This window comes from Microcebus murinus, chromosome 15 (genome assembly GCF_040939455.1).
Source record: "Microcebus murinus isolate Inina chromosome 15, M.murinus_Inina_mat1.0, whole genome shotgun sequence".
Taxonomy (NCBI): Eukaryota; Metazoa; Chordata; class Mammalia; order Primates; family Cheirogaleidae; genus Microcebus; species Microcebus murinus.
This window is the reverse complement of record NC_134118.1, coordinates 46958333-46985598: the sequence shown is the minus strand read 5'-3', so window position 1 is coordinate 46985598 and position 27266 is coordinate 46958333. Positions and strand designations below refer to the sequence as shown.

Genomic DNA, 27266 nt, shown 5'->3' with positions numbered 1-27266 from the left:
ATCTCCGTTGTTTAACTCCGTGAGTTGTTTTCTGTTATTTGTAGTAGAAACCATCCTAACCAAAATGGAAAAAAATGTATTTGTGTGCGTGTAAGGTCTGTAAGAGTGGTACTGGGTAGTATTTCTGCTCCATCTTACAGAGTGTCTAGTAAAACAGCATTCCTTTAGTTGGACCATAGGCCTTAGACTTAAGAGTCTAATGCAGAGTTGATTTTGAAACAAATTCAAAACCAATACAAGGTACCATCCTGTATATGTCAGAGTCATGATTAAATCCTTATAGTCACTGTTTCTTTGTACCTCTCAAATTCCAGAGGCATTAAGCTAGCCAGTATATCACCTTCCACCTCTATCTTGCCCTGCTTCACCATGAGTGAGAAAATCTTAGTAATCACATTGCTACAAATGCCAGGGACTGGCAATCCTCCACCTACAACCAGTGATGGGGTCCTCATTGGCAACCAGCTGCAGAGTGATACAATTCCAGAATTCTTTTCTTGGCACCTCCTTCCTGGGGCCACATACAGTATCAATTATCTTAAGGGGAGTGCTCTCAGGAGAACAGAGAAAGGAAAACAGGAAAGGGCAGGGGAAAAAGTTAAGTATGTAATCTCAGCTGGAGACCAGCCTCAACCTGACCCTCGGGGAGCTCTGGAGCATGAACTGTACTGCAGAGTTGGCTCCACCTTTTGTACCACTATGCCAGTCAGCCATTGGTTGTGAGCTGTGTGGGGTGAGGATGGGGTTTTGGGTATGTGTGTAACACTCATAGCAGCTAAGGGTAAATGTACCCAGTTAAGGGGCCTGATTAAGAGGATCTAGGTGGAGGAGCATCAGCAGTGTTCACTACAATTTCCCAACTTACTCCAAGTAATAGCCAAAATCTTACATGACCCTGCATGATCTAGCCCATCCCTGCCTAAACACTCCCTTTTTCTATGATCACTTCCAGTTACTCTCCCCCTTTTTCACTGCACTTCAGCTACACTGGCCACCTCACAATTCCTCAAATTCTCCAGCACATTCCTGCTTCAGGTCCTCTGCACTCGTCTGTTTCATCACCTGGAATGATTCCCCCACCTCACCATGTCCTCATGAGAAGGTCCCTTATATATCTTTCAGGTATTTACTCAAAATACACCTTCCAAGTAAGGTTTTCTCTGGCCACTCTATCTAAAATTAAAACTTCCACCTCTAACCAACATTTAAAATCCCTTTATTTTTCATTATTTTTATCCTAGCACTTATCAGTACCTAATATACTATATAGTTTTCTTATTTATCTTATTTATTATATGGTCCCATTCTAAAATATAAGATGGGTGATACTTCATTAGATCCCTAGAGGCGAACAAAAAAACAGACAAAAAAAGAGTAAAAATAAATAAATAAATAAAATAAAATATAAGATGGGGAGCACTTAAAACAGCACCTAATAGGTTGTAAGCTCTTAGCTAATAGTTGTTGAATACGTAAATGAATGAATGAATGATTCTTGGCATGAAATGTAAACCTCAATAAATATTGTTCAAACTAAACTGAACTGAACTGAATAGAAAATATCTGCATAGCCCCCTAAGTAATATAGATGGGGAAAGAGCAAATATATTGTTACAGAGTTCTCCATAGATTACATGTTCTTTCTTCAATAATATTACAATAGCTTAATTTCTTCATGTGATGTTATATGTGTATATGTTAATATATAATATACTATTTATACATATAAATATTAGTGAATAAAATTAGAAGCACTAAAGATTTTCTAATTTTATTTAAATGAGTTCAAATCAAGCTCAATATTCCAGATCTACATACAATAAAGTAAGGTAAAGATATAACAAAATTAAAGTAAATACAGGTTGTATATATAGCTCAATTCCTATCTTATAAAATTTAAATTCAAAGATGAAACTATTTAAGCTCTTTACTGCAATGCAACATCATATTCTGATCTCAGAGAGTAGAAAACCATTAAGACAAAAAATTTCAAATCTCTCAATCCTAAAATCTATCAGTAGATACCAAAAATCTTCAAGGTACATTAAAGCTTTCTAGAAAAGAAGTCTTTTTTAAAACTAAGCTTACTAAAAATAAAACACACCTATCAGACACTCTATGGCATTTTTTGCTGATGTGTCTACCAGCATGAGATTAGCCTTGGGCTGAGGCAGCCTCAGAACCAACACTGGCTTCTTCCTGCAAATCATCTCCAGCAGAGGGTTCTGACTCAGCTGGAGAATTTTCTTCTTCTAGCTCAGCATATTCATCAGAGCTTTTGGTCTCTGTTGTACCTTTATCATTATTGATGGCAACAGCTTCATCCAGAGCTGCAAGTATAATCTCTGGGGTCGTTTCAGTGTTGACTTCCGTGGTTTCGCCCATCGCGGCGTCTGTAACCTCTGGCGCAGCTTCAGCCCCAACTGCTGTTGTCTCTGGAGCAGCCTCCAAATCCCCTGGACAGGCTGGAGCCTCTGTCAGGACCACAACAGTAGTACCTGGAATTTCTTCAGCACCTACCACCTCAGCTTCCACTACAGATACTTCAGGAGCTTCTGAACTTGCTTTCTCAGCTTCCACAGGATTCTCTTTTTCACCTTTAAGATTCAGTCCATTAAGTACAGTATTAATGTAAACAGCATTGGGAATACAATTGAATACTGTTTAGTCATTTTGAAAAGTAAGACAGATCTACATGCACTGATATGTAATGGTCTTCAAGGTAGACTCTCAAGTAAAAAAGCAGGGAAAGAACAATGTGTACAGTTACTATCTATGTTAGGACAAAAGGGGGGTAAGTTATATACCTAGATAGTTGTATTTGCAAAGACTCTCTCCAGGAGGATGAAAAGAAACTGGTTTTACTTGTTGCCTCTTGGGAAATGAGGGATTTGCTTTTCTGTAAACTCTTTTTTTTTTTTTTTTTTTTTTTGAGACAGAGTCTCACTTTGTTGTCCAGGCTAGAGTGAGTGCCGTGGCGTCAGCCTAGCTCACAGCAACCTCAAACTCCTGGGCTTGAGTGATCCTTCTGCCTCAGCCTCCCGAGTAGCTGGGACTACAGGCATGCGCCACCATGCCCGGCTAATTTTTTATATATATATCAGTTGGCCAATTAAATTCTTTCTATTTATAGTAGAGACGGGGTCTCGCTCTTGCTCAGGCTGGTTTTGAACTCCTGACCTTGAGCAATCCGCCCGCCTCGGCCTCCCAAGAGCTAGGATTACAGGCGTGAGCCACAGCGCCCGGCCTGTAAACTCTTTTGAACTTAAAAAAACCATATGGTATATTACTTATTCAAATACAAAGAATATGAAAATAAGTAGCCAACCTACTCAACCTTTTATGTGAAAGAGCATGGAAGAGTAGCCATGTTGTTAGCTGGTGACCCTGAGGAATCACTAATGCTCTGTCAGCCTCAGTTTTGTCATCTATAAAGTAGGGATATTGATGATAACTACCTCACAGGGCTACTGTGAAAATTAATTAAAATAATGTGTATGAAAAAGGGCTTAAAACCAATAAAGTGCAATGAAATGCTTTCTTATTACAAACAACCTTCTTCTGATTATATTCAATAATATTTACTGATGATATTGTTTCTTATTATTGTCATGATTAACAGGTTAAAACTGGTTCATGAGCAGCTAATATCTCTGTCCTTAAATAGTGATCATAAGGCCGGGCGTGGTGGCTCACACCTGTAATCCTAGCTCTCTGGGAGGCCGAGGCGGGCAGATTGCTCAAGGTCAGGAGTTCGAAACCAGCCTGAGCAAGAGCGAGACCCTATCTCTACTATAAATAGAAAGAAATTAATTGGCCAACTGATATATATATAAAAAATTAGCCGGGCATGGTGGCGCATGCCTGTAGTCCCAGCTACTCGGGAGGCTGAGGCAGAAGGATCGCTCGAGCCCAGGAGTTTGAGGTTGCTGTGAGCTAGGCTGACGCCACGGCACTTACTCTAGCCTGGACAACAAAGCGAGACTCTGTCTCAAAAAAAAAAAATAAAATAAAAAAAAATTAAAAAATAAAAAAAATAATGATCATAGTAATTGATAATAATGGCATTATAGTTGAGATAGAAAAAAAGTATGATTTAAAGCAAGCAGTTTAAGGCAAGAAATATACATTAGGGTGAAAATATAAAGTTTCTGTTCCCATGGCCATTATTTTATCAACTGAGTGACTCAATATACACAACTGATTCTACTAATGTCAAGTGTACTTTGGGCAAAGACACAGGTGGTCTTAGCCAAAACCAAAAGAAAAATTAGTTTTATGATTTTAAAAAGTAATCAGAGAAACAAAAGATCAAGCTGCTGAGAGAGACAGATTGTAAATTATGCCTGCATGAATGGATGCTTTAGCAGGGGAAAAATCATATTACCACACAAAGAGGTCAAAGCCACTGGTCAGCAGTATAAATGTAAAACGTGTTCATTTATCAAATGCACTCATCCAAAAGGTATAACAATATTCTTTAGATTTTGGTTGGACTTTTCTTTCTAAATGAACTCCTACCCAGAGCCATCCTTGATTAAGTTAGTAAAAAAGCCAAAAGCAAATGCTGTTTGTTGCTAGGCTAAGATGATGGGAATTAGTGCCTCAAAAAATAAATGAAAATAAAAAATCAAGAAATTCACTTTACCTTGGAGTGGGTGTAACTCTGCTTTTGTTTTTTCTTTCAAATTTGTTACATGTTCGGTGTGTTTGGCTTGATCTGATGTTACCATCTTGTAAGTCTGAAAGCAAAGATGTGCTTAGGTTTAACTTCTTGAGCTTTAAGATTTGTCATGGCAACTTCAAACCTATATACAATTCTCCATGTAATAATCATTAGAAGTTTAAACCATAATCCCAGTGTAGCAAAGAAGGGAAACCAATGCATACCATTTGCTTTTTTACTTCCCCTTTGGAAACCTTTGTCATTAAATAGGATGCTTAGAAAAGGAAAGAAACAGATGCTCTAACAGTAGTCAAAAATCACTGAAAACATGCAGAGCAAATAGAAAGAAGACAAGATGAAAAAAGTAAATTATGCTAGGACCAAAATATCCTGGCAGGCATTTACAAAATCCTCCAGCTTTTATCCTAGAGAAATGGAAATCTAGGTTCACACAAAACCTATGCACAAATGTTCATGACAGCTTTATTTGTAACAGCCAAAAACTGGAATCAGTTCAGACGGCCTACAATGGATGAATGAATGGTTAAACCAACCATGGTCCATCCATAACATCAAACACTACTCAGCAGAAAAAAGGAATGAACTGCAGATACATGGAACAATTTGGATGAATCTCCAGGTAACTGTACTGAGTGAAAAAAAGCCAATCTTAGAAGATTATGTACCTTATGATACCATTATGTAACATTCTTGAAATGACAAACATAGAGAAACAGATTAGTGATTGCCAGGGGTTAGGAAGGGAAGAGAAGGGAGAGCAGGAGCAGAAGGGAAGTAGGTACAATTATAAAAGGACAACTCAAGGGATCTTTGTGGTTATGTAACTGTCCCATATTTTGATAGTGGTGATAAATACACAGATATACATATGATAAAACTGCATAGAATCAAATACACACACACAAATGAGTGCATATAAAACTGGTGAAATGTGAATAAATGGGTTGTATTTAATAAATCAATGGGTTGTATCAGTGTTAGTTTCCTGGTTGTGATATTATACTATAGTTATGAAAGAAATTATCATTGGGGAAACAAGGTCAAGGGCATATGAGATCTCTCTGTATTATTTCCAATAATTGCATTGAATCTCAATTATCTCACAATAAAAAGTTTAAGAAAATCTTAAGCACAGACATATCCATGGGCCATATGATAGTTTATTTAGTCAGCAGCCAATTAAAATGTACATTAAAAAATTCATTTAGCAAATATTATTGATCACATGGTCTATACCAGCCCTGAGTGAGTAAGAGGAATATAATAAATATGGGAAACACAGAGATACTCAAGTGTGTATTTTTATAAAGAAACAGCTCTTAAATCTAAATAATATTATATATTATTTTTCTTTTAAAATTATGCATCATATAAATTTTCAGCATTGGATTAGAAGGGCTAAAATATAGCACTATAATTAGAAAAAGACACTTTTGATACCAAGGGAACATAGAGCAGAGGAGGATGGGCACTTAATCAGCAGGATTCACCAACTTTAGTACTTACAGCATCACTTCTGGACACATTTGTTTGGTAAAGGGTGGCAGCAGGTAGTTTGTGGAGGAAAAAAGTGATGGCTTTACATTGGGAGGTGTAGATAAATAGTGTGAGTAGTTATTAATAGTAATGAAAGCAGTCATTATAAATAAAAAAAGAAAAATAAAAAAAAAAAGAAAATATTCCAAAATGACATATTCCTAGATTCTCATAAAGATTCCTTAGGTAAGCTAAGATTAGGTCATTAAAAGCCACAATATGACCTAACTGTAGGTTACTTAAGAAACAGTATTGGGAAGAAGGCTATCTTAATCATTGACAAATGTACAGGCTTCCTTTCATTTCATATTCAAGTAGTCTTCTTTGGCCTGTATTCATATTAGACAACAATATTAAAAAATGAAAATCTCATTATTCAGATAATGTTGTTTATATTACTCCAGCTTTTAAAAAACTGTTGGTAGTCTTAGAGTTGATAATTTGAAAAAGGGCAGCCAGTCCAGAGATCCATAAAATCTCTACTCAAAATGTTAAATGGATTTAATAAAAAACTGAATCAATCATTTATGTTCAAATGGTGTTTGGTAAAGAGGGTTCCTTGTATTGGGTTACTTTAATATTTGGTATGCCTTTGACTGTAAAGTATTAATATAACACTTATAATAAAAGTATAATTTAATGCCAGGTACAGTGGCTCACACCTATAATCCCAGGACTTTGGGAGGCCAAGACAGGAGGATTGCTTGAGGAAAGGAATTTGAGATCAGCCTGAGCAACATAGCGAGACCCAATCTCTACAGAAAATTTTTTTAAAAATTAGCTAGGTGTGGTGGTGCATGCCTATAGTCCTAGCTACTCAGGAGGCTGAGGCAGGAGGATCACTGGAGCCCAGGAGTTTAAGGTTTCAAGGTTGCAGTGAGCTATGAGCATGCAGCTGCATTCCAGTCAGGTGACAGAGGGAGACCCTGTCTCAAAAAAGAAAAAAATGTACAATTAAAAAATATTGGTAGTGGTTTAACTCTTAGTGGTAGGATTACAAATTTTTTATTAATTTTTATATTAATATATTTATTATATTTTCTAAATTTTTAATAATCAGAAACCAAGCACCTTATTAAAAAATTATATCACACAAATTACAAACCATTTTACAGTATTAAAATTATACTGTAAAAATGGAAAATTCATAACCAGGGGTGGAAGTAGTGATGCCAAGTGGCCCTTTTATAACAAACTTCCCAGGGTTTAGTGAATTCAGACTTGAACTATTTGGCTTTGAAACCTGTGCAGCAAACAGGATCAAAAGAAATGATAGTCAACATCTTTGTATAAAAACAGGGAATATTTGCCCAGTAAGGCAGGCGCTCCTGATACCGTACAGGACCAATATGCTAAGTCAGCATCCTCAGTTCTCAGTACACTAAATGGAACCCGTGCACAAGTTCACATCCCTGAAGTGACCATCCCAGCAACAACATCCCAAGGGACATTAGTCTTACTGCTCAAGGGGCTAAACTATAAAATGAGAAAAGATTGACTTCAGGCAGAATGTAAGAGATAAAATACTAGAGTAATGCACCCCTCATGTGTGGCCCAGAGTTAGCTTTTCCAAATCCAGCACATTTGAGCACAGAGTAAAGGCCCGTTAATAGACAGCGTCTCAAATTTAGACTTTTCAATTTATACTATTTAAAAATGATATTTATTTATTAAATATAAGCATTTAAAATATACTAAAATTTTTATAAACAAGTCTAGTGAGACCCCATCTCTACAAAAAAATAAAAACAATTAGCTGAGTGCGGTGGCACCCATAGTCCCAGCTACTCTGGAGACTGAGGCAGGAGGATTGCTTGAGCCCAGGAGTTTGAGGCTGCAGTGAGTTGTGATGACACCACTGCACTCTAGCCTGGGCAACATAACAAGAACTTGTCTTAAAAATAAATAAACAAATAAATATAAATAAAATTTAAAAAACAAAATAATAAAACTATGTAAAAATATAAAATTGATAAAAATTAAGACAACAGTAAAAAGGCTGGGAGGAAGGAGGAAGGGATGAATAGGTGGAGTATAGGGATTTGGGGGACAGTGACACTATTCTGTATGATACTATTACACAGGGGTGGATACATGTCATGTATTTGTTAAACCTCATAGGATATATAACACAAAGAGTGAACCCTAATGCAAACTATGGGCTTTGATTAATAGTAATGTATCACTACTGGCTCATCAATTATAACAAATGCACCACTAATGCAGTATGTTAATAGAGAAAGGAAGAGGGGGTTGGGAGGAGGTATATGGGAATTTCTGCACTTTTCACTTATTTTTCTATAAACCTAAAACTTCTCTAAAAAAAAAATCTATTAATTTTTTTACAAGTTAATCTTTCAAAACAGATCTTTTAAACTGTTAAAAATAGTACCTACCTTACAGAATTGTTGTGATTATTAAATGAGCCATGAGTCTGGCATATGATAAACGAATGTCAGCTATTATTGTTAGCATTTATAATGATATTGTTTTCACTCAAAGTTATCTATATTAGTGGTATTAGAAAATATTGTTATTGTCCTCAAGATATAGGGCAAAAAAAATGTTGATTTTATACTTAGAAATATCTTCATAATAATTTAGTAAATACGTTCATATGAAAGCTTAATATTTCTAATGATTGCAATGTATTTTTCAGATGTGTATTCTTTTTGTTTGTTTGTTGTTTTGAGACACAGTCTCACTCTGTTGCCCGGGCTAGAATGCCTTGGCGTCAGCCTAGTTCACAGCAACCTCAGACTCCTGGGCTCAAGCGATCCTCCTGCCTCAGCCTCCCGAGTAGCTGGGACTACAGGCATGTGCCACCGTGCCCGGCTAATTTTTTCTGTATATTTTTAGTTGGCCAATTAATTTCTTTCTTTCTTTGATTTTTAGTTTTCAACCAAGCTTTTAATGAAAAGATCATAAAATAACAGTTTCTCATCACTGTACATTAAGACTGCAGGCTTCTGAACAGAGAGATCAGTCACCAGTGAATCGCTTTTCTGACACTGGATGGCTGCATGCCTGCAGCTCTGACCTGAATTTACCCAAACTCTGGAGAGAGGTAAATTCAGTGTGACAAGTGACAGCGGCGGTGGCCAGTGCAGGAGTGCCATCGTGGTATCCCTCCCCCTTTCTGGGAAGGGCATAAAATAGGACATGATCCCTCTTCCAGTTCCAATTAAACAAAACAGCTATATTAGAGATGGAGTCTCGCTCTTGCTCAGGCTGGTCTCCAACTCCTGACCTTGAGCAATCTGCTAGCCTCAGCCTCCCAGAGTGCTAGGATTACAGGAGTGAGCCACCGAGCCCAGCCCAGATGTGTATTCTTAATGACATTTAAACCAATTGCTATGTTGTATACTTATTTAATCCCATGTCCTGATCTTGACATTGCTTTAAGTTTAACCACAGGTTGTAAAATACATGAATTCCTGAAAATTATGGTTATTTAATCACTTACATAATATCCACCAGCACTGACTGTGACACCTACAAGCAGATAATAAATCATATTTGATCCAGATGATCCAGGGAATTTATTAGAGGACATCCGGCGAAGAGATGCTAGGAAAACAAGTTTAAACACAGTTAGCTTCACCACTTAAGCAAAACTATTTTATATAATTACATCTTTTAAAAAAATTTCCCCTCAATGGACCTAGAATCTATTAACATGAAGTGATTTTAGCTTAAGGGAACACAGTATTACAAAGCAGGGTAATAATTCCACTTGACATTTTCCCAATCTAATTTGATAAGTACTTTTGAAACCTGTCATCTGAATGCTCAGCATCATGCTCTCTTGGAAGGGGTGCAAGTGTGAGTAAGGAGAAATGACTGAAGGACTAAGCAATATTAACAGACAAATGAAATACATATTAGCAAAAGAAATCCCATTTACTATATGTACTTCACTACAGGATTCAATGGACATAATTATTTTGCAAAAAAGTGAATTAAATATATTTGTACCTAAAATTTAATAAAATTTATATTTATGTTAAATAAAACATTTTTTATTTCATCTAGAAATTTAACATATTTCTATACATCTATAATACCAATGTAGATATAGGGAGAAACCTCAATTTTTCTAATATAAAGCAAAGGTGTGCAGATAAAAACTTTTTAAAGCCAAATGTTGCCACAAGGTTGTATTTGAAATAGAAGTGCAATTTTATACAAACTAATATAAATAGATAAAAGTACTATATTATATTTAAATATATTTATTCTGTTTGCTAGCATTTGTATATCCCATAATGCTCTGGAATTGGAATTTTTACAATAGTCTCAAAGCTAGAAGGAGTTTAAACTTCATACGGCTCAAATTCTTTATTTTAAAGACAAAGAGTAGAGACATTTATGTATTCATTCAACAAATACAGTTGAGCACCTACTATGTGTTTGGAATTGTTAGAAGCATTAAAGATACGACTGTGAACAAGACAGACAAGGTCCCTAGTCTCAAGCAGCTCACAGTCTAGAAGGGGGGAATGGACGGACATACAGACAAATAATTATGATACAGTATGACAAATGTTATAATAGATGTTAAGCAAATGAAAATGCAGAGAAAAAACTCAACTAGTTGGCTCACGGTAGCTGTAACAATTGAAGAGACATGATTTGAGTTTTGAGGGAAAGTAGGAGTTTGTCAGATAAATATGGAAAGGAGAAATGGCATTGGAGGGAGAAGGGACAACATGTGCAAAAGCATGAGAGTTTGGTGACCTGGAAAGTGCAAATGACAGGTTCAATATCCCTTATTCAAAGTGCCTGGGACCAGGAGGGTTTTGGATTTCATATTTTTTTGGATTTGGAAATATTTTCATATAGATAATGAGCTATCTTGGGGATAGGACCCAAATAAAACCATGAAATTCATTTGTTTTATATACATATTATATACATAGCCTAAAAGTAATTTAGTACAATATTTTTAATAATTTTGTGCATGAAACAAAGTTTATGTTTAGTATCTCTGTGTGGAATTTTCCACTTGTGACATCGTTTTGGTGCTCAAAAAGTTTCAGATTTTGGAGCATTTCAGATTTTCATATTATAGATGTTCAACCTGTCATTTGATGTGGCCTAACAGGAGTATGGGTGCAGGGACAATTGGGAGATCATGACTTGCACAGGGCACATCTTAAAACATTTGCACTGGTTACAAACTTTCATAGTAGCAAAATCACAATGTTCTTCGTTTGGATGTAAGTGGTCATCCCTTGGAAAAAACATTTTCCCTTTCAAATGTGCCCAAGAGGTTGTTATAAGAGGTTGCTAGAAGAGGCTGCTATAAGACCTTGACTTGTGGTGGGAATTTTTTTTGGCTTGAAAATAAATCTGTGATCAAACCGGGAATACACAGCTTTTGTATTTCTCAGACAGAAATATCAAAAGCATTTTTAAAGAAAATTATCAGAGATTTAAGTAGACTTAAATACAAATATAATTACAGCCAAGTTACTTAAAATAGCAATGAAATGGGAACTATTCAGTAAGGATTGATTAATTAGATATGCATCCATTCATACAATGTGAAACAAATAGACATTATAATTTTTGAAGAAAAGCATTAACTTACATGAGAAAGTATTTACAATATATTAAGTGAAACATCACAGCAAAATACTCTGTATGGGACTATACCAGATTTCTGGAATCAATGTACATAAGGAAAAAAAATGTGTGAGGATTAAACAAAAGTCTGGAAAACTAAATATACTAAAATTTAAATATTTTAAATTTAAAATGAGTGGTAGGATTGCCGGTGAATTTTATTTTCTGTTTTACTTGTCTGGCTTTTTCCCAATGATCTATCATAAACCTAAGTCATTTATTCATTAAAAAGTTATACAATTTTAAAAGCAAAAAAGGAGAGAACAAAATTTAATGAGACCGTTAAAAATTTATCCTTCAATGAGACTGAAACAATTTTGTCATCAAAGCAGAATGTACCAATGAAAGTTTAATTAATCTCCGTGATTGAAGACAAATTTATTTCCAGTCAGTAACAGTTCTTAAAATACACAAACCACTGCTACAAAAACAGTAATTAGATGAAAATTAGAGAAAGACCAGTACTGCTAACTAGGTTATTTACAATTTTTGAGCTACTTTTATTCCCCCGCCCCCACGAGCTGGGGAGGAAATGATTCAGAACTTGTGCAGCTACAAAAAAAGGGTGCGTGTTCGTGTGTGGTGTCGACGGGGGCCACGGTCAGGGTCTCGCCTTTCCTCCCACGCTGCCGGACCAGAACAGCCCCGTTACCTTCAGAAGTCTGAAACAAACGGCTCCTCACTACTTCATCCGTGAAAAAATATACTGCCGCATCTTATTTGGTACAGGGGGGAAAACGAAGACGTATCTTATTTCTGATACTTGTGGGGCAACTTCCTCCCATCAGCATTTTAAAAGAAAAATAAAGCTAGTTGGAAGGCCTCCCTCCCTCCCTCTCTCCCTTCACCACCACAGGCCTAATCCTAGCGGGAAAAATCGGCCCATGGAATTTTCCGCGGGAGCCTTTCTCCCCGAATCCGAATGGCCCGAACCCACCGTCTAGACTGAAGCTACCCCGGACCCCCGGGGAGCGGGGCGAAGCGAACCGCGGGCGGAGAGCCCCGCGGGCTGTGGGGGGCGGCCCCGCGGCGGGGCGGCGGAGGGTGCGGGGCGAGGACGCGGAGAGCGCGGCGGGCAGAGCTGCGCCCCGCCGCTGGCTGCCGGGAGGGAGAAACAATTTTTCTTTCGCACAGCTATCAAGCACCTACTGTGCTCCAAGGCACTGTACTAGGCGCTTTCCCATAAGCCGAGCTCTGTTTAAGAAGCTTCCGACTCCCGTCGCAACTTCGCCTCCGGAAAACTTCTGAGGACGCTCCCCGTCTCTCTTCCCGCCCGTCCCCAGAGGCAAAGGTGAGGGGCACCTGGACGTCGGAGCCGAGCAGCTCGGAAGCCGCGGGACTCCCCGCTATCTCAAAGGACGGGGCCCGGAGGCCGCTTCGCCGTGGGAAGACAGACACTGGGGCCCGGCGCTCGCGGGGTCGACACCGGCCAAGTCGTCGGTGGATTCGCTCCGCGAGCAGTCACAGACCGGGCACCAAGCCCCGCGCCCGCCTGGCTCCCTGTCACGTCCGCCTTCCCACCCATGCTCTGCCTCCTCCTGAGGCCACACAGCGAACGGGTCCTTAATAAGAAAAGTGGGACACATACTCGGCTGCGAGTATGTGTCGGCCAGTCACTTGTAAAAGTGCTCTGAACTACCTATCTACTCATTTAAACTCGCACCCCTTATCGCCCCGTTTTACAGATGAGCAAACAAGGTTAAAGCCCCTTGTCCGAGATCAGGATTCGAACCCAGAAAGTCTAGTCTGGAACACTGCAAAGGTTCCCTACGTTCGAAGTCTTCGAGAACTCCGGGACGTCTCCCTCGAGAGGGAGTCTCCCCGCTTGCTCCCCCGCCTCCGATCCAGGCTTCTGCAGCTCGGGTCGGGGCAGCCAGCGTGTGCCGGCGGGTGCAGGGGCGCCGGCGCTCCGGTGGCCTTGACCGCTGGAGAGACGCTCCCTGCGCGCGCACTCACCGTCCTTCCCGAGCGGCGCGGGGCTGGGGGGCGCCCTCAGCGGCAGCGCCAGGGTCTTGGAGACCGCCCTGCGGAGATACATCGCGCCCGCCGTCCGCAGCGCTGCAGCCCCGGTGGCCGGATGCGCGCTGCCCAGACGCGCGCGGGCTGTGGCCGGGCAGCGCCCCGCCCCGCCCCGCCCCGCCCCGGCGGCCCCAGGGAGGCGGGTAGGACTCAGAAAGCATAGTTAGCTACCCTGAGTGATTAAATACTTAACACGGGCAAGTAGGTAATCTGTAGTTAATAAGGGGTCAAGTTTAGACTTCCAAGCAACACAAGAAGGGACTAGACACCCAGACCATCCAAGAAGGTGGTAGTCTTGAAAAGAGCAAAACAGATTATTAGTATGCTTGCTACATTTGACTAGCATCAAGTACACATCCTCTGGCAATTTGCGATTAGCTACCTCACTGATGGTGTGGAATGTTTAATGAACTGCTAGCTGCTGGTACAGACAGACAGACAAATCAAACCATGTTCGTCTACCACTATGGCTCATTCTTCCCTGAATTTTTTTACTTTCCAAAGACAGAAAATAGTCAAAGGCAGTAAAGGAGGCATTGTATTGTTATTTAATATATTGTAAGCATTAAATCCTAAGGCTCCCCTAAAAATGTTCTGAGTAAACATTTGTAAATTATGACTCCCAGGATACTGTTCTAAGCTTCCCTTTAGAATTCAATTGTAAGATCAGAGTCTGGTATAGTCTGAGGTCTTCTGGATCACCCCCAAGTTCCACAGTAGCCACCCAACCTCCATCAGTCAAACTGTGTATTAGAGTCTGTCAAAATGTTTATAATATGCTAGGGACTGTGCTAGATCCTGAGGAGTCATTATAATTTATCTAGTATCTATTATGTGATGATCACAGTTCCGGAGCTTTCGTCAATAAACAAGATAAAATTTCTCCTGTCACAGAATTTATAGCTTCAGGTTAAAGAGACATGGAAGCACATCTTTTCTCAGGGGTAGCTGCCAAGCCCATCATCAATGGGGTCAATGATCACAAAGAATCCTCTGATCAGGTAGCCATAATATATGCAGTCTAAGAGCTTTGACCAAAATCAAATTTGTTTAAACTATGCAAAAATAATATATATGTATATAAGGCTTTAAAAACTTTCCTCAAAGCATTGTCATATCTATTTAACAATCCTAAGGCAGTGGGGGAATGTTGATTATCCCTGTATTACATATCAGAAAACTGAGGTAGTATAATACTGTGGTTAAGAGCATGAGTTTGGGAATCACATACCTGGTCTGATTTGCTGGTCTAAGTAAAATGTAGATAATTTCTATATTCATAGGGTTGATGTGAGCCCTAAAGCATATTACATGAAAACGTGCTCAGCTAGTTGGAGGAGGCAGTGCTAGATTCAGACATCCAGCCTAAGCTCGAGCCTCCCCTGCCACTCTGCTGCCTTTCAGTGTGGCATGTGACAGGAGTCATTGTATTCTACATTCTCTGATTACATGGTAAGGTCTACTGCTCTCTAGGCTGGGTGTGGCCATCCCAGCTAGGAGATAAAAGAACCTTGAGATATATAGTGCCACTTCTCCCAATTATTTTTTTAGTTAAAAGCTCGTGCCTCTCAGGTTAAAGAGAATTTCTACCTATTCTACTACTCCTATAGGATATGTGGCTTTCCATTTTGAAGACAAACTCTTTTCACAAGTTTTTCTTTTTGTTTTTTTGTTTTTTTGAGACAGAGTCTTGCTTTGTTGCCCAGGCTAGAGTGAGTGCGGTGGCATCAGCCTAGCTCACAGCAACCTCAAACTCCTGGGCTCAAGCGATCCTTCTGCCTCAGCCTCCCCAGTAGCTGGGACTACAGGCATGTGCCACCATGCCCGGCTAATTTTTTCTATATATATTAGTTGGCCAATTAATTTCTTTCTATATAGTAGAGACTGGGTCTCGCTCTTGCTCAGGCTGGTTTCAAACTACTGACCTTGAGCAATCCGCCCCGCCTTGGCCTCCCAGAGTGCTAGGATTACAGGCTTGAGCCACCCTGCCCGCCTCTTTTCACATCTTGATGAAACATTTCCCAAAAGAGTACATGCCCTCAGGTTGTCAAATTCACTCTGTAGCAAGCTGTTTCTCCCAAACCCAAGAGAATTTTAGTATTAAATCTTTGCTATGAAAGACTCTGTAAGGCTCAGGCAATAGTTTCCCAGCTGTTAGTCACATTGTTAAATGTGCCCTTGAGCACATCCTTGACATTTTTCTTGGTCTGGTTGGGAAAACAATCCAGGGTCAGAGGTAATTCAGCTTACCTTAGATGAGTTCCACCTAATCGTGATTGTTGACAAAGATGATATTACTCTTGAAAACATACTATAAGAGTATTCTACTGGCAATATTAATTTTTCTTTCTTTCTTTCTTTCTTTCTTTCTTTCTTTCTTTCTTTCTTTCTTTCTTTCTTTCTTTCTTTCTTTCTTTCTTTCTCTCTCTCTCTCTCTCTCTCTCCCTCCCTCCCTCCCTCCCTCCCTCCCTCCCTCCCTCCCTCCCTCCCTCCCTCCCTCCCTCCCTCCTTTCTTTCTTTCTTTCTTTCTTTCTTTCTTTCTTTCTTTCTTTCTTTCTTTCTTTCTTTCTTTCTTTCTTTCAAGACAGAGTCTCACTCTGTTGCCCGTGCTAGAGTGCTGTGGCATCAGCCTAGCTCACAGCAACCTCAAACTCCTGGGCTCAAGGGATCCTCTTGCCTCAGCCTCCCAAGTAGCTGGGACTACAGGTGTGCGCCACCATACCTGGCTAATTTTTTCTCTATATATTTTTAGTTGTCCAGCTAATTTCTTTCTTTTTTTTTTTTTAGTAGAGACAGGGTCTTGCTCTTGCTTAGGCTGGTCTCGAACTCCTGAGTTCAAACGATCCACCCACCTCTGCCTCCTATGCTACGATTACAGGCATGTGCCACCATGCTTGGCCCAATTATACTTTCAAGATTTAAGTGCTCTATAACCAAAAGCAATTTCCAAAGACTGACTGATTTCCTAGACTCTACAGAAAACTAGAAACAGCTAAGTTTTTCTTATCCCTCAATGGTCAGGCTTTAACTGTAAGTTTTGACAGATCAATATTGATATAAATTGAAACAATTTAGAAGAGTATCTAGGAAGACATATTGGCAAGCAATTAATGAAGTCCTGATAAGCATCCTTTTAATGGTAGAATCTATTTAGATAAAATGAAGGACAAAAGGTAAATTCTTAAACTATTCTTTAAGGTCACTCAGTACTCACCCCATCTATTCATCACTTTCTCTTCTGCAGCAAAATAAACATGAGATTCCCTAACACTTCTATATATTTACCTAAGGCTAAAGCAAATTCCTAAACTGAGATGGCTTAAAACAACAGAAATTTATTCTCTAACAATTCAGGAGGCTAGAAGCCTGAAATTAAGGTGTTGACAGGGCCGTTTCCCCTCTAAAATCTATAGAGGAGAATCTTTCTTTGCCTTTTTTAGCTTCTGTTTGCCGGCAATCCTTGGCTTACAGATTCAGCACTCCAGTCTCTGCTTCCATCATTGCATCCCCATCTTATCCCTATGTGTCTGTGTCTCTTCTCTTACATATACCAGTCAGACTGGATTAAGGAGCCACCCTACTCCAGTATGAACACTAATGACATCTGCAATGAACTTATTTTCAAATAGTCAACTTTTTGAGGTACTGGGGGTCGGGGCTAGGACTTCAGCATATCTTTTGGGGGGACAAAAATTAACCTTTAACAACTTCTTTATTTTTTAGAGACAGGGTCTTGCTCTGTCACCCAGGCTGGAGTGCAGTGGCATGATTATAGCTCACTGCAACCTCAAACTCCTGGCCTCGTGATCCTCCTGCCTCAGCCTCCCAAGTAGCTGGGACTACAGGCATGTGCTACCATGCCTGGCTATGTGTGTGGTTTGTTTTTTTTTTTTTTTTTGTAGAGATGGCAGGTCTTGCTATGTTCCCTAGGCTGGTCTGTAACTGCTGGTCTCAAGTAACTCTCTCACCTCAGCCTCCTGAAGTGCTGGGATTACAGGTGTATGCCACCACACTGGGCCTCAACCTTTAACTTCTTACACTAGAAACTTAGTTCATATAACCTGTATTTTCCATGGCAAATTAAGAAAACAATTTAAATGACTACCTCATAGACACTAAATCTTAAGAAAGATCTACCTGATTCTGACCTATTAAAAAACTTGACTGTACCTGACATGTGATTTTGTCTGTATCCTCTTTTAAATGGAAATTCTCCTTTTACATTACTACTGAAAGAATCATCCTTTGACACAGTTAATTCTAATTTTTTCTGGGAAATTTAGACTCAGAATGATTCTTGCTCAGTCCAGCTACTCTCTTGAATTGAGAGGTAACCTAGAAATTATTTGCTGTGGTCTTCTTTTTATAATGTGCATTGGGGAGTGCAAAGTTCCAAGTGCAAAGGAAATAAAGCAGATGCACAGATATCAGCCAAGAGCAAGAGTCTTGATAACATTTGACTCCCAGGCCTCAGTTACTCCTGGGCTCAGGTGCATTCCTGTTCTTGTGGTCTATGAGTTACTCTGCATCCTGATAACTTTTTACACAAACATAGTTTGAAGTTGGGCATGGTGGATCATGCCTGTAATCCTAGCACTTTGAGAAGCCAAGGCAAGAGTATCACTTGCGGTCAGGAGTTCAAGACCAGCCTGAGCAACATAGCAAGAACTCATCTCTACAAAAAATTTAAAAATCAGGTAGGCAGGGTGGTATGTGCTTGTAGTCCCAGCTACTCAGAAGGCTGAGGCAGGAGGATCACTTGAGTCTAGGAACTAAAGGTTGCAGTGAGCTATGACAATGTCATTGCACTCTAGCACCGCCAACATAGCAAGACTGTCTCCAAAAGAAAAAAAAAAGAAAAAAATATTCAAAAATGCAGTCACACTAATCATACTCCAAATGGTAAACAGCCACATGTAGGTAGTGACTACTGTATGGGAGAACATAGACATCTCCATCATTGTGGAAAGTTCTTTTGGGCAGCCATGGTCTTCATGAACAGCTCCCTACATAGTTAAACAGGCACAATATAGAGGAAGATCCACACAGGGTAGCTATATACTCAAAGCCTGATGCACAGTAGATACTGCTTATTAAAGGTACATTTTATTTCCACCTAAGGCTATCAGTTTCTAAAATTTCTAGTTGTCTTATATTTTCCATTCCTTTTAGATATGCAAAATTTTAAGTGTTTCTTTTAGTGAAGAGTGCCCTAAATAGGCACCTGACCTCTGTCTCTATCACTTTGTGATAATATTAGATTAACGTTGCTGCTAAAATGAACTTAGTGGCTTAAAACTAATTTATTGTCTCAGTTTTGTAGGTGAGATATCTGACACAGGTCTCACTTGGCTAAAATCAAGGTGCTCACAGGACTGTGTTCCTTTCTGGAGGCTCTGGGCAGAATTCATTTCCTTGACATTCCTTGACTGTTGACCTTCCATCTTCAAAGAAGCAATGGCAGGTTGAGTTTTTCTCACATCACATAACTCTTTATTTATTTATTTATTTATTTTGAGACAGAGTCTCACTGTGTTGCCCGGGCTAGAATGCCATGATGTCAGCCTAGCTCACAGTAACTTCAGACTCCTGGGCTCAAGCAATCCTTCTGTTTCAGCCTCCCGAGTAGCTGGGACTACAGGCATGTGCCACCATGCCTGGCATGCCTGGCTAATTTTTTCTATATATATTTTTAGTTGGCCAATTAATTTCTTTTTATTTTTAGTAGAGATAAGGTCTTGCTCTTGCTCAGGCTGGTTTCGAACTCCTGACCTTACGCAATCCACTTGCCTCAGCCTCCCAGGGTGCTAGGATTACAGGTGTGAGCCACCACACCTGGCCTCATATCACATAACTCTTGACACACTCTTGCATTTCCCTCTTCCACTTATAAGGACCCTTGTGATTACATTGGGCCTAAATGGATAATCCAGGATAATCTCCCCCTCTCCACATCAGCTGATTAGCAAACTTAATTCCATGTGCAACTTTAACTCCCATTTGTCATATAAGCTAACATTTATGTATGTTCCAGGAAGTAGGATATGAACATCTTCGTGGTCCATTATTCTACCTATCAGAGTGAAGTTGATCAAATCACTCTTCATCTCTAGTTATTGCACTCATAAAGTTGAGACTGGTTTATATGCTCTCCATGATCCTTTCCAACTTTAACAGCTAGGACTCCAAACTGACAAAAATTAATGGTTACTATTAACAACAGTTGGTCTTTCATTGAATTTGGACTAAATAATTATTCTTAAATAATGTAACTCTGAATTAATGTTCAGAAGTAACTTCTAGAGATATTGAACTGTGATTCTCCCAGAATAAGTGTTGGCTAGAGCCCCACACACACAAAAAACCAAATAGAAGGCAATGGACTTTTCTAGTTACCATCAGAATAGAGACATAAATGATGACTTTTAAAATGTATGGTACAATAAGTGTTTAAATTACAAGTTAATGAAGTGGTATATAAATAAGGGCTTTGATGAAGGTCAAATGATATACAGTTGACCCTTGAACAACATGGGTTTGAACTTCATGGGTCACTTATACATGGATTTTCTTCTGTCACTGCCACCTCTGAGACAGCAAGACCAACTCCTCCCTTTCTTCCTCAGCATACTCAACATGAAAATGATGAGGATGAATACCTTTATGATGATCCACTTCCACTCAATGAATAATATTTTCTCTTCCTTATAATTTTCTTAATCACATTATTTTTCTTTCGCTTACTTTTTTTATTTATATATTTTTAGAAACAGGGTCTTGCTCTGTTGCCCAGCCTTAAGTACAGTGGCACAATCATAGCTCACTATAGCCTCTAACTCCTGGGCCCAGGATATCCTCCTGCCTCAGCCTCCCAAGCAGCTGGGACTACAGGTGCATGGTAGCAGGCCTGGCTAATTTTTTATTTTTTGTAGAGATGAGGTCTTGCTATGTTGCTCAGGCTGGTCTCGAACTCCTGGCCTCAAATGATCCTTCCACTTCGGCCTCTCAAAATGTTGGGATTACAGGGGTGAGCCACCACACCCCACCTAGTTTACTTTATTGTAAAAATACAATATATAATATATATTACAAAATGTGATAATTGGCTGTTTATGTCATCAGTAAGGCTTCCAGCCAATGACAGGCTATTCATAGTTAAGTTTTTGGAAAATCAAAAGTTGTATGTGGGGGCCAGGCGTGGTGGCTTACACCTGTAATCTTAGCACTCTGGGAGGCCAAGGCGGGAGGACTGCTTGAGCTCAGGAGTTCAAGACCAGCATGAGCAAAAGCAAGACCCCATCTCTACTAAAAACAGAAAGAAATTAATTGGCCAACTAAAAATATATAGAAAAAATTAGCTGGGCATGGTTGCGCATACCTGTAGTCACAGCTACTGGGGAGGCTGAGGCAGGAGGATTGCTTAAGCCCAGGAGTTTGAGGTTGCAAGGCTGATGCCACAGCACTCTAGCCTGGGCAATAGAGTGAAACTCTGTCTCAAAACAAAACAAAAAAAAGTTATATGTGGCCAAGCCCAGTGACTCATGCCTGTAATCCAAGCATTCTGGGAGGCCAAGGTGGGAGGATCCCTTGAGGTCAGGAGTTTGAGACCAGCCTGAGCAAGAGATCCTGTCTCTATAAAAAAATACAAAAATTAGCTGGGTGTAGTGGCGTGTGCCTGTGGTCCCAGCTACTTGGGAGGCTGAGGCAGGAGGATCACTTAAGCCCAGGAGTTTGAGGTTTGGTGAGCTATGATGATGCCACTATACTCTAGCCAGGCAACACAGTAAGACTGTGTCTCAAAAAAAAAAAAAAAAAAGTTATATATGGATTTTTGACTGCTTGTATGGGGCAGGGTGTTCAGTACCCTTATCCCCACATTGTTCAAGGGTCAATTATATAGTTTAAATTTTGTCTATTAATCTTTACCTATCCCCTGCTTCTAAATAATCAAATTTGCTGAATCATTAGATGAAAGTCTTATGAATAAATATTGACAACAAACTTCATGTTGCCATGACAATGAGTAAAAACAATCACCTAAATGAAAGTCATTCAAATTGAAGGAAATAGTCAGAAGAAACTCTGGTAACAGGATTCATCTTTACCTTTAACTTACCAAAATGTCTCCTCTAGAAGAAAACAATCTCTTGGTTCTTTTGTATTTTGAGGAATAAACTAGTTATGTATCTTTAATATACTACAGAATAAGTGTTTTGATTAGAAATTAAAAGTTGACAAAAGGAGTAAATCCTTCAGCATTGATTTTTGAATTCATCTCTGTGACAGGTTTTCTTACCAATGTGTCCTTAATTACCACTGACCTATCAATCAGATGATGTCTGATTGAAATACTTCTAATAATTCACCTTAGAATCAACATTTTCTACATGTTGTCACAATATGCATTATCTAAACAATACAGTAGTTTTATATTTTTTTCATTTAATGAAGCAAAACACAAATGCTGACTTCACATATTCACATGTAACTTTTTATTTCACATTTACAACTCAACAGATGAGTGAATCCAGAGGAACTGCTATAATCATTATATGGAACATACCTATAATGAAGAGGAAAAAAATTAAAATTACAGCATTTACCAGCAGAAATAATATTAAAATTAAACCATTCTGAATAATTCACCTTAAAGCATCAGAAAAAGTCTAGCAAACAAATCCATAAAGAGTATCAATACCTAATTTTATTTAAGTTTTAACAAAAAATATTATCTGAACTATGAAAGAATAGCAAAAGCTAGCTGGATTTGATTTAAATGCTTATTTCATTTTTACCTCTTCATTGGCTGACTGGAGTAGTGAATGGGGAAAGTGGTAATAGAAAAGAATAATCACAAGACTTGGAGAACCCTAAAGAGCTGAGTTTTAGAGTTATTAAAACGAAGTGTTAGTTTGTGACCATTGTTTATCATATAGCAGCTATAAATTATTAATATCTACTTTAATCAGTCCAATCATGAAAGTTAAAATTTTTAAGAGTGATTTTTTCACTTTACAAAAGGATTAATATAGGGTTTATTTAAAAGGGTTTGCAGAGATACACCTAATGTATATATGGTATATTTATATGTATGTAATACACATATATTAGGTATATATATATATATTTTTGGAGACAGAGTCTCTACTCTCTTGCCTGGGCTCGAGTGCCGTGACATCAGCCTAGCTCACAGCAACTTCAAACTCCTGGGCTTAAGCGATCCTCCTGCCTCAGCCTTCCCGGTAGCTGGGATTACAGGCATGCGCCATCATGCCCGGCTGCTAATTTTTTCTATTTTGGCTAATTTCTTTCTATTTTTAGTAGAGACGGGGTCTCGCTCTTGCTCAGGCTGGTCTTGAACTCTTGAGCTCAAGCAATCCTCCCTCCTCTGCCTCCCAGAGTGCTAGGATTACAGGCATGAGCCACTGCACCTGGCCTAGGTGTATATATTTTTTATATATATATATATATATATATATATAAAGTCACTCTCTCTTTTAAATCATAGAGTATGCTATTTTGTTCACTGCTAGTTTTACCAGGAATTGTCCAACTGGATGTTAGTTGTAGTGACAATCATAATAAAATGGTCATGCAGAAAAAAGTTTAAAAACCTATCACCCTTATACATTCATCAATTCTACAATTAAATTCATAGATGGGCCAGGCATTTGACAAATTGCTGAGTACATGACAATTAATAAAACAGACAGAGTTCCTATTCTCATGGAATTCATACTCAAGTGTGGAACATGCCAAACAGATATTAAGAAATATATCCACAAGTAATGATAACTTGTCATATGCTATAAAACAAGGTATAAGGTACTATTAGGGTTAAGAAAATAATTTTGGTTTCATTCTTAAACATAACTTTCTTTGAACACAGAGTCAAAGAATAATAATTAAAACCAATTATGTTTCAGGCAAGGTATTAAAAATTCATAAATTTGTCACAGACAGGAATATGGGTGTTAAAAAGTATAAACATAATGAAAAAATCAGTTTGGGTTTTTATTTAAAAAGAGGTCAAATTATCTTGCATAATCTGTGCATCCTATAAAATTGTATACTTACTATATTAGTATTTCAAAAGCTTATTCCAACCCATTTCTTCTTTTATACTCCAAAACATCTTCATTATATTGTTTGATGAGCTGTAAGTAGTTAACATTTAAAGTCAGAAATGTAATCTTTCTGGAACTTTTATAAATAGGAGGCTAACTAATGATGCTTATATTTTACAAGAGGAATAAGGGTAGATAAAAATAATTACAATTATTCCAGTTAGAAATAAAAGGCTAAGAGATCCAAAAACCATGTATACACTTGGTCATCACAATTTGACATACTACATTTGAGAAGGCAGCCCTTAAAAGATTAAATACAACTTCTGTCAAAAAAAATTACTTCATTTAGTGGGTAATAAGTGGGACAAAATGCCTTACTGCAGAGGGGCTAGTGATACATCAGAACTTGGTTATTGTATGGGATCCAGGCCTGTTGGTGGGTACATGTCATACTTCTAATCTTAGAAGTTTGATACTGACTGAATGACTAACACCGCCTCCATCTCCCACTATATGTGTATTAATTAGAAGTCAAGAAGGAAAGCCACTTTCTTAGAACTCCTGCCTGACAGAATATGCAACTGGAACAATGGTTGATATATGATGACATTTACAGCAATCAAAAATCCAATTTCAATCATAGTGTTCTCAACAGCAATTAAGCTGCTTTTTAGGAAAATCCTAAAGTTAAGAATGTATAAAATTTCATTATAACAAACATTAATGAAAAGGATGAATTACTACTCTTAAGTTGTAAGCGACTTCCAAAATCTCTTAGCCCTTTTAAAGTCAAAGTTCTGAACTACTTTAAGGAGAAAATCCAAATAAGAGATCTAAGAGCTGGAGGTGGGGGCCAGTCAAACTCATTATATACAAAAAAATTTTTAAATACTAATACTATAGTAGATACTTTCAGTCAATTTTTAGAAATTATTTTATCTCTACAAAGGTAGCATTTCACAGTAGTTATGTGGTCTCTGAGATCAGAGAGATCTGGGTTCAGCAAACTAATTTCTCCAGATGTGTTTCTTCATCTTTTTTTTTTTTTTTTTAACTTTTATTTTTTTATTTTTAGTAGAGACGGGGTCTTGCTCTTGCTCAGGCTGGTCTTGAACTTCTGAGCTGCAACAATCCACCCGCCTCGGCCTCCCAGAGAGCTAGGATTACAGGCAGGCATGAGCCACAGCGCCCGGCCATGTTTCTTCATCTTAAAGGATTAAAAATAATGGTATGTATTCTATGTACACTCCATAGAGTGTACATTTAATCTTGAAATGATTAAATGAGAGTTTACATGTGAAGCATTTGGCATAAAGATTTTTTAAAAAGGCTGCTAAACACTAAGTAAAGTTTCCAACAATTTATACAAACGTTAATTAAAATCTAATATTTTGGAAGTCTACTGGGATTTTCTTTTTTTTTTTTAAGACTGGTCAAGTGCTGTAGTGAGGAGGGGGGAAAGTAGTAGAACAAGAAGTTCAATCTGTAACTGACTGTGAACAATCACGTGAGACAACTCACTACCTTCGGACCAGCTGCTTTGTTCCTATGGTCTCTGGAAAAGGTGCCTTCATAAAACCCCAACCAGCCTCAAATCTTATTAAGAAATAAATATAACTATTTATGGATATACCTTAAAGCAATACAAGTCGATGTACCATTTGATCCAGCAATCCCATTACTGGGCATCTACCCAAAATAACAAAAGTCACTCTATGAAAAAGACGCCTGCACTCGAATGTTTATAGCAGCACAATTCACAATTGCAAAGATGTGGAAACAACCCAAGTGCCCATCAATACATGAGTGGATTAATAAAATGTGGTATATGTATACCATGGAGTACTATTCAACTATAAGAAAGGACAGTGATAGAGCACCTCTTGTATTTTCCTGGCTGAAGCTGGAACCCATTCTATTAAGTGAAATATCCCAAGAATGGAAAGATAAGCACCACATGTACTCACCAGCAAATTGGTTTTAACTGATCAACACCTAAGTGGACATATAGGAATAACATTTATCGGGTGTCTGGCAGGTGGGGTGGAGGAGATGGGTACATACACACATAATGAGTGCCATGCGCACCAACTGGGGGATGGACACGCTTGAAGCTCTGACTCAAGGGGGGAGGTGGGCAAGGGCAATATACGTAACCTTAACATTTGTACCCCCACAATATGCTGGAAAAAAATAAAATTAAAAAAATAAAAAGAAACAAATATAACTAATATTTAGTAAAACTGCCATTCCTCACAAAATCATGCTAAGTTAATAATGACAAACAGAAATTTCACCCTCATCATACTTTGTCAATGCCACTGAAACTGTAATTTCTTTTAAGTCCTCGGGATTTCCTGAGAAATGTTATTAGTGATTACATTTCCTATTGTTATGGGAGTTTTACTCTCATACAACCAAACAGTACCATTCTCAATCTCACACTGACTGCTATCTCATTCTCCCACTGTGTTGGGGTCTCAAGACACATGAAAGTAAAGTACTTACATAGACCCACATAAAGACGCTGGTGCCCAAGGTCAACCCAACTTTCAGCCAGTCAGGTTTGTCGTTTGGCGGGTCCCGCACGTAGAACTTTGACCGCGCTGAAGCTGAAACGGGACAGAGTCTGTAAATCTGTAACTTGCTGCCTTGTAAGAAAAAAACCTAACATTTACGTGTGTATTATCTCATTTAATTATCCTTTCAACGCACTCCGCCCCAACACACACACTTAACAGCCAAGGAAACAGAGGTTCAGACAGGTCAGGTAACTCGCTCTGCGCCAATAGCAGAGCCAGAGAGGTTGCTCCTGTCTCGCCGGACGCCTTCAAAGCCTGGTTTAAGACCTTGGAGACCCTCAGACCACTCGGGATGGGCGAGTAGGAGGCGCCCCAGGGAGGGTCTCCCCTATCCCAGACTGCAGCACCGAACCTGCAGAGTTGAGAGGGGAGGGACCCAAAGGGGTCAAAAGGGGTCAGGAGGCACTTGGAAAAGGGCTGGCGGCGGGATAAGCGGAGCGGACAGTCTCGGGTAGGGGCAGGCGTGGGGTCCGGGCCGCCAGTCCGCGAAGGTCATTGCAGGACGAGCCCGGGCCGTTGCCACCTCCTACCCCTGCGGGCCGGGTCTGCCCTGGGAAGGGTAGGATCAGGGTCAAGTCGGCCTGCACGAAAATGGACACTCACAGCCACTTGGGAGCCTGGCGGGGGCCAGCAGCCGTGAGAAGGGTCGCAGCAGTGCGGACGGCGCCATCTTGCCGGGCGCAGCTCCGCCTCCTTGGGCGTCGGCACCGGATGTGCGCCCCCTGGCGGGCGGAAGTGCGG

The 27266-nt window shown here is 39.2% G+C and overlaps 2 protein-coding genes and 1 long non-coding RNA gene across 3 annotated transcripts in view; 1 reads left to right on the top strand and 2 right to left on the bottom strand.

Annotated features, from left to right (window-relative positions):
• Positions 1-25128, top strand: part of LOC142876360 (uncharacterized) — a 77152-nt gene extending 52024 nt beyond the window's left edge. The window contains exon 4 of the long non-coding RNA XR_012923248.1: positions 25019-25128. This is a non-coding gene — a long non-coding RNA (uncharacterized LOC142876360). The remainder of the gene's footprint in view (positions 1-25018) is intronic.
• MGARP (mitochondria localized glutamic acid rich protein) lies at positions 1763-13955 on the bottom strand. Its single transcript, XM_012766295.3, has 4 exons — positions 13811-13955; positions 9690-9793; positions 4649-4742; positions 1763-2597 (listed from the first exon to the last, which is right to left on the bottom strand). The coding sequence occupies exons 1-4, from the start codon at positions 13890-13892 to the stop codon at positions 2155-2157; spliced, it is 723 nt and encodes a 240-aa protein (XP_012621749.2). The 5' UTR covers positions 13893-13955; the 3' UTR covers positions 1763-2154.
• NDUFC1 (NADH:ubiquinone oxidoreductase subunit C1) lies at positions 22351-27266 on the bottom strand. The gene is made up of 4 exons (XM_012766293.3): positions 27129-27266; positions 26452-26555; positions 23951-24030; positions 22351-22436 (listed from the first exon to the last, which is right to left on the bottom strand). The coding sequence occupies exons 1-3, from the start codon at positions 27193-27195 to the stop codon at positions 23971-23973; spliced, it is 231 nt and encodes a 76-aa protein (XP_012621747.1). The 5' UTR covers positions 27196-27266; the 3' UTR covers positions 22351-22436; positions 23951-23970.

Coding starts and splice junctions, on each gene's coding strand:
- MGARP (XM_012766295.3), bottom strand. CDS start 13,892: ATGTATCTCCGCAGGGCGGTCTCCAAGACCCTGGCGCTGCCGCTGAGG. Junction 9,794..13,810: donor CGCGCCGCTCGGGAAGGACG/GTGAGTGCGCGC, acceptor TTGTTTTCCTAG/CATCTCTTCGCCGGATGTCC. Junction 2,598..4,648: donor AGAGTTACACCCACTCCAAG/GTAAAGTGAATT, acceptor TGAATCTTAAAG/GTGAAAAAGAGAATCCTGTG.
- NDUFC1 (XM_012766293.3), bottom strand. CDS start 27,195: ATGGCGCCGTCCGCACTGCTGCGACCCTTCTCACGGCTGCTGGCCCCC. Junction 26,556..27,128: donor CGCCAGGCTCCCAAGTGGCT/GTGAGTGTCCAT, acceptor GTCCCGTTTCAG/CTTCAGCGCGGTCAAAGTTC. Junction 24,031..26,451: donor GCGTCTTTATGTGGGTCTAT/GTAAGTACTTTA, acceptor AACTACTTACAG/CTCATCAAACAATATAATGA.